Below are 6,511 nucleotides of genomic sequence, written 5' to 3' on the forward strand. Positions count from 1 at the left end.
ACGGCTGGAAACCGACGGGTGCTTTACAGCGCCAGCTGTAGCGCGCCCGAGCAGGAGCCAGTTAAACATTGATTCGTGTTTTTTTTTTCTTTCTCATTGTAAATCTAGAATGGACTTTTCCTTTACATAGTGTATGTTATAACAACTATCTCTTTTATAGTGTCTGACCGGAACTCTACTCCGTAGTATCCTGTTGGTTCTCTTGTTGGCCGACGCTTGTGGTAAACGTAGATGTAACTATAGAGAAATCCTGGGCTCCTACAGAGAGGTCATCTTCGTTGAGCTGCAGAATCTGGTATGAGGACATTGTTACGGATATGTCTTTGCGACTATGTGTGCCTCATGTTTGACTTTGACAAATTTAGTTTCTAGTTTTATTTTTTTCTATTTGCTCCATTAGCATGGTCTATTAGTTCGAGTCAGTTGCAGTGATTAAACATGTGGGAGCAATGCTTGAATGTCCTGTGATAGGCTGCAGCGTTCCACTGTTTGCAACTGTCTTCAGTACTCCAGTAAAGCTCATAGCTCGTTTCTCCTCTATTGAATAAATCCATAGTTCCTTGTTCTCTTGCAGAATTTGACTGGCTCATTTAATACCTCCAAAGTGAGAGACCCCTGTCCCTCAGGAAAGGTAAATGGCACTACAGTATGTGCACTTTCAGCACCATGGACAGGGTAATAATGACTCATAACAGGCTAATTTGTCCTGATACCGTTAAACTGTGGGGTTCACAAGAACCTGTCACACAATCTGCATGTCATTAAAGATTTGGCAAATTCAGAAGAAGAATTCACCCAAGAGAATTATGGAGTGTAACTTGAGTTTGCTGTATCGTATCATCAACTGATGAGCTATTTTAAATGCCATTTTATTTAATTCACTCTCTGGACTACTGTTCCATGGCAGACTCGTCGCATCCTGGTTTCCATCTATGGTATGACACAGCAGATGAGGTGTCAGATGGGCGCCAAGCAGACGTCTAACCTGGAAAAGCCACTGGTGAGCATGGAGCAGCTCATCGTTCACAACTGCAGCCCTGATTATCTGGTGAGGAGAGAGCTATATTCTTCCATTTGTATTGAATGAATATGTATTGAGTTTTCATTTTCCCACAATGAATAAGGCAAAACAAGAGCAAAAGAGCAAAACAAAACTGCACAGAAAATGATATCCCACCCCCCTACCAACCCTTTGATACATGAAATAAGAAACAAATAAAGGTTGGGCTAGGGAAATGGTTTGCACATGGTACAAATATGCATTAACCTCCTTCATGATGTGACCATGATACGAACAGTAGGCTATCAATGCAGATAACTGGATAAAAGCCAATATTTTATCTGCATAACAATTCTTTTTCTGGTTGTATGCTTTCAGGGGAAGAAAGTATCTTGTTCAGCTGTCCAGAAAATACGAGGAAAGAAGAGAAAGAGGATCAGGTTAATTAAAGTTATCAAGGCACTGATCACTTGTTGGCAGAAACTTCAGAGTGCCTCTATGCTCTCAAAGTAGGAAATGTTGTGGCTTCCTGGTTCCTTTAAGCCTGTGCTACTTTCAGGTGAATTTCACCGCATCAAACAGAGTATATTACGTGGCCAATGACCCATTGTTTTTTCAAATGCAATATCATGAATGTTTACTGTTAAGTTCTCAGTGTTTTGTGTGTTGAAACTATACCAGACTTTGCATGTCAACATTGCTCCTTGTTTTATGGAATAGTTTTATAGTAACCACAGATAAGCTACAAAGTATCCACAATGCATTCAAATACTTTTAGAATATGCACATTTTCCAAAGTCTATCTTGTTTTAACAACTATTTTTGTCTTTGTAAGCCATATGTAATCATCATACCTATGAATGTTCTTCAGTTTATGTTTTGGAGTATATGCATTATAATAAAACAAACTTTTTTAAATGTTTAATTTCTACTAATGACCGATTGGTACTGTGATTATTATGATTATGGATTATTATTATTATTATTATTAGTGATGGTGTAGGTGCAGTATCAACTACATATTTTTATACTACTGTTAAAAAATATCTTTATTAACATAATTAGTTGTACAACGATCAGACTTCCAATATATTACAAAAAAGATAATACAAAAGTAAAATAAAAGTAATCATAGATCATCATGAACTGATCAATAAATAAAACAAGACTTTATGTCACACTTCAAAGCCTAATGCAAAGTATCCTTCTTATAATATAATAATAGAAAAAACTGTATATGGTATTAAATTAATATTATAATCAAGTTAATCATATAGTTGGGCGTGAAATGGTAGCTGCACTCTAAGTAAAAAATAGCTTTGTGCCTAAAGTCGACCTCCTCGGTAAAGCCCTTGTTTCTACAATACTTTAACTATAGAAGCGGAACACTTCTATAGTAATACTAATACAGCACTGTTTCCGCCCGGAGCAGAAGATATGTTGCACAGCGTCGGCCAAACGATTTTCTAGCGATACGAAACATCAACAACCAGCTACACGTTGTGGTAAATACGCCTCAATACTAACACCTTTATACAAATGTACGTTTAAAACTTTATTTAGAGGTATTTCCGTTATATAGTCTAGCTTACTTTTTTTTTTACAGACAGACAAACCGCATCCATTTATAAAACGTTTTTTTGTTTGTGTTAACTCACTGTCGGACTTAGCCAGACATTTTGACGAAATCCTACGGAATGTTCTGAACATGAAAAACTCTCACTTAACAGCTGAAAGCGAAGTGTAGCTCTTGTGTTGCCTGGTTTGGTTTAGTCAGTAACGTTAAGCATACGTCAAGTAGCCCTCGCCAGAGCAGACAATGGCCAACAGCAACAGTGTAGACATGGATCCAGATGTTGCTCTGAGGCTGTTTGAAGAGGGAGCTACCCTGGTGTTGCTGGGTGTTCCTCAAGGTACAGAGCTGGGGATTGACTGCAAGAGTTGGCAGGTTGGTCCCCGCTTCAAGGGAGTGAAGATGATCCCCCCAGGCCTGCACTTCCTCCACTACAGCTCTGTTAACTCGCCAAGCTGTGGAGGGGAAATTGGCCCAAAGACAGGCCTCTTCCTCACTCTCAAACCCAAAGACATCCTGTTGGCCAACTGGGATCCCAAAGAGGAAGATCTGGACTTCTCAGCCTCCCAAAACGAAGAGGAGGTGAGCCGGATCAGGGCGACCTTGCAAGACCTGGATCCTCACCTGGGGCCCTATCCGTACGAGGTGATGAGGAAATGGGTGTCCCTCACTGACCGTCTGAGTGACGAGCTGGCCAATAACTTACAACCTCTTTCAGGTCGAATATGTGCCTTTAGTGACGTCATCCCTGAGCTTCAGCTCAGACACACCAAAGACAGGGCAGAGCAGCCGAGGAATGACACAGCCTGTCAGAGCATGAAAGAGGGACTCAACAGGCTCCCCAGGATGAAGCAGAGGGAGGGGACGGAGTTGCGCTTCTCCGTTATCCCCGAGAAGAAATACCCTGCTGGGGCTACACCGGCCGAAATCACCCAGTGCAGCCTGGACCTGAGCTATGCCCTAGAGACTGTGCTGGAGAAGAACCATGAGCTGCAGCCTCTCAACCTGCTAGGTATGTGTTCATCAAAATAGCACACGATTACATTTTTTTTTTTTTACATAAAAAGCTAACCACATTTCATCTCTCCCCTCTCAGGTGAGCTGCAGTTTGCCTTTGTGTGTTTCCTGATTGGAAATGTGTACGAGGGCTTTGAGCACTGGAAGAGTCTCCTCGCTCTCCTGTGCCGATCAGAGGAGGCAATGCGAAAGCGTAAGGAGCTGTATCTGGGGCTCATCGCCGTGCTTTACCACCAGCTCGGAGAAATCCCACCTGACTTCTTTGTCGACATTGTGTCTCAGAGCAACTTCCTCACTTCCACACTGCAGGTAGATGCCCAGAATCCCATAAATGCTGGGATAAACATGATCTCAAAGTACTAGTAATACAAATGAAAGAAACAACCATGTAGTGTCTGTCAGAAGCTTTATCAGGATGCATAGACACAACAATTGTTCTGAGCTTCTTGTGATCTCAAAAGCATATCTAGTGGACGGATCCCGGAAGTGGAAGTACAGTAGTTTATAATGTCCTACCAAATGTTTACTGTCCCGTCTCAACATGAGGAAAAAGAAAATACGTAATTTGTTTTTAGATTTATAATTGGCTTAATCACTGTAGAATTGTGAATGCATTTAACCTCAGAAATTAGAGACACATTAGACAAGTCAAGTCCTAGTATTTCAAAGATCAGGGTTCTTATTTATCAAGTATATCAAGAGTAGCAAGGTGGTCCTTCCTGTCCTAAATTTCTCACATTGACCAGAAAAATAATCTGATCTCCGCCAGGATGTCATAACCTGTTAGGAGTTCCCAGGAGGTGGAAAATAATATGGAAAATATTTTTTATATATATATATAGTACAGGCCAAACGTTTGGACACACCTTCTCATTCAATGTGTTTCTTTATTTTCGTGACTATTTACATTGTAGATTCTCACTGAAGGCATCAAAACTATGAATGAACACATATGGAATTATGTACTTAAAAAGTGTCAAATAACTGAAAACATGTCTTATATTTTATATTCTTCAAAGTAGCCACCCTTTGCTTTTTTTGATAACTCTGCAAACCCTTGGTGTTCTCTCAATGAGCTTCATGAGGTAGTCACCTGAAATGGTTTTCACTTCACAGCTGTGCCTTGTCAGGGTTAATTAGTGGAATATTTTCCCTTATTAATAAAAAAGCAAAGGGTGGCTACTTTGAAGAAACCAAAAATATAAGACATGTTTTCAGTTATTTCACATTTTTTTGTTAAGTACATAATTCCACATGTGTTCATTCATAGTTTTGATGCCTTCAGTGAGAATCTACAATGTAAATAGTCATGAAAATAAAAAGGAAACGCATTGAATGAGAAGGTTTGTCCAAACTTTTGGCCTGTACTATATATATATATATATATATATATATATATATATATATATATATATATATATATATATATATATATATATATATATATATATATATTACACACACATTATTATTATGTTTTATCAATGATGTTCACATTTACAAATAATTACATTGAGTTTTTTCTTACAGGACTTTTTCCAGTTTTCCAGTGGACCCGGTATAGACGGCACACTGCGTAAGAGAGCAGAGAAGTTCAAAGCTCACCTGACTAAGAAGTTTCGCTGGGACTTTGATGCAGACTTGGACGACTGTGCCCCTGTGGTGGTGGAGCTGCCGGAAGGTGTTACAGTGGACTGAGACTGTGTGTAGTATGGATTCAGTGTACGTGCTGGAACCATAAGCAGGGGACAGGACTGAAATAATCTGACGCTGAAGGAGAGCAGTGAAGCCTGGTATTCAACACCAGATCCAAAGGTTCTCAGGAGGCTCGAGGAAACTTAAACAACAACCTCTCTTAGTTTCAGTCACACCAGTAGTTCTCTAACAGTGTGTGTTGAGAGTGTTACATGTAGGCTGTACAACCCCTTCTCTAATATGTTCACATTTTGTACCCTTTTATGAACAAAGCAAATATCATTAAGTCATCTGAAGTGTTCAATCACGGCAGAGCTGCATTATACTAAATGTCAGCGGTGCCCTCTGGTGGTGGATTTCTCTAAGCTCAGCATGCAAGTTGCCATGCATTATTTGACAGTTTTAGAACCCAGTTACAGCCCATGTATTGCCAAAATCCACCCCATACTTGTTTTTTAAACTCACTTAAGTTGGAGGGTTCAATTAATGAATGGCTATGCTAAGAATTATAAATGGTTTCATACACACAGCTGTTATCTTCATCAATTATGGAGAACTTACATGTTCACCACAACTGCCACATAATAACTGCATGGATGAGGACACACTTAGTGTAACCTTAATTTCACCAAACCTTATAATAATTCTAGACATACAGGATTTAGCTAGAAGAAAACAAAAGTATAGTATTGTGTGACTAGTAGTTCTATACCTCCTTATATTAAATATAAATAGTTTTGTGTTTATTAATCATTTTTGTTGCCACACTGTGAAAATGACAAAATCACTGTTTGTAATGGTAAATTGTTTAAACAAAAAGACCACATCTGAGCTGTTTTCTTCAGAACCTTTCTTAAATGTAAGTTTTTTTTTAATGATTTATTGGATCCAAATTCCCCTGAATAAAAACACTTTTGATAGAAAATAGCTGTGTACTGCTTCCTGTATGTCAGGGCCATCTAGTAAATGTTGATGCACGTTTTAATGCCTGCCAGGACTCTGTCTCTCTCGCCTCCACTAGATGGCATTCATGGGCTTTTTGTGAAATTTACAACTATGTTTCTTGATAAGGGTATTCATTGAAAATGTACTAATGTGCATTCACACATAATGAAAAGCTGTTGTTTTCTGTGCTGGAGAAGAAGAACGAGGTTGGTTGGAATTGGCAGTGTTACACAGCATGACTGTCGGGTGGAAATCATCTTTAAGCTTTCTCTGATCTCAAC

The 6,511-nt window shown here is 39.2% G+C and overlaps 1 protein-coding gene across 1 annotated transcript; it reads left to right on the forward strand.

Moving 5' to 3' along the window:
- Positions 1–2,424: 2,424 nt before the first annotated feature.
- On the forward strand, positions 2,425–6,210 carry aar2 (AAR2 splicing factor). Its single transcript, XM_039801826.1, has 3 exons — positions 2,425–3,585; positions 3,670–3,899; positions 5,121–6,210. The coding sequence occupies exons 1-3, from the start codon at positions 2,820–2,822 to the stop codon at positions 5,286–5,288; spliced, it is 1,164 nt and encodes a 387-aa protein (XP_039657760.1). The 5' UTR covers positions 2,425–2,819; the 3' UTR covers positions 5,289–6,210.
- The last annotated feature ends 301 nt before the right edge of the window (positions 6,211–6,511 follow it).

The sequence above is a fragment of the Perca fluviatilis genome, chromosome 5, assembly GCF_010015445.1.
Source record: "Perca fluviatilis chromosome 5, GENO_Pfluv_1.0, whole genome shotgun sequence".
In the NCBI taxonomy this organism is placed as follows: Eukaryota; Metazoa; Chordata; class Actinopteri; order Perciformes; family Percidae; genus Perca; species Perca fluviatilis.

What these genes read in the sequence shown, in the direction of transcription:
- aar2 (XM_039801826.1), top strand. Translation starts at nt 2,820, where the DNA reads ATGGCCAACAGCAACAGTGTAGACATGGATCCAGATGTTGCTCTGAGG. An exon ending in GCAGCCTCTCAACCTGCTAG is followed by an intron (nt 3,586 to 3,669) that starts GTATGTGTTCAT and finishes CTCCCCTCTCAG; the next exon opens with GTGAGCTGCAGTTTGCCTTT. An exon ending in TCCTCACTTCCACACTGCAG is followed by an intron (nt 3,900 to 5,120) that starts GTAGATGCCCAG and finishes TTTTTCTTACAG; the next exon opens with GACTTTTTCCAGTTTTCCAG.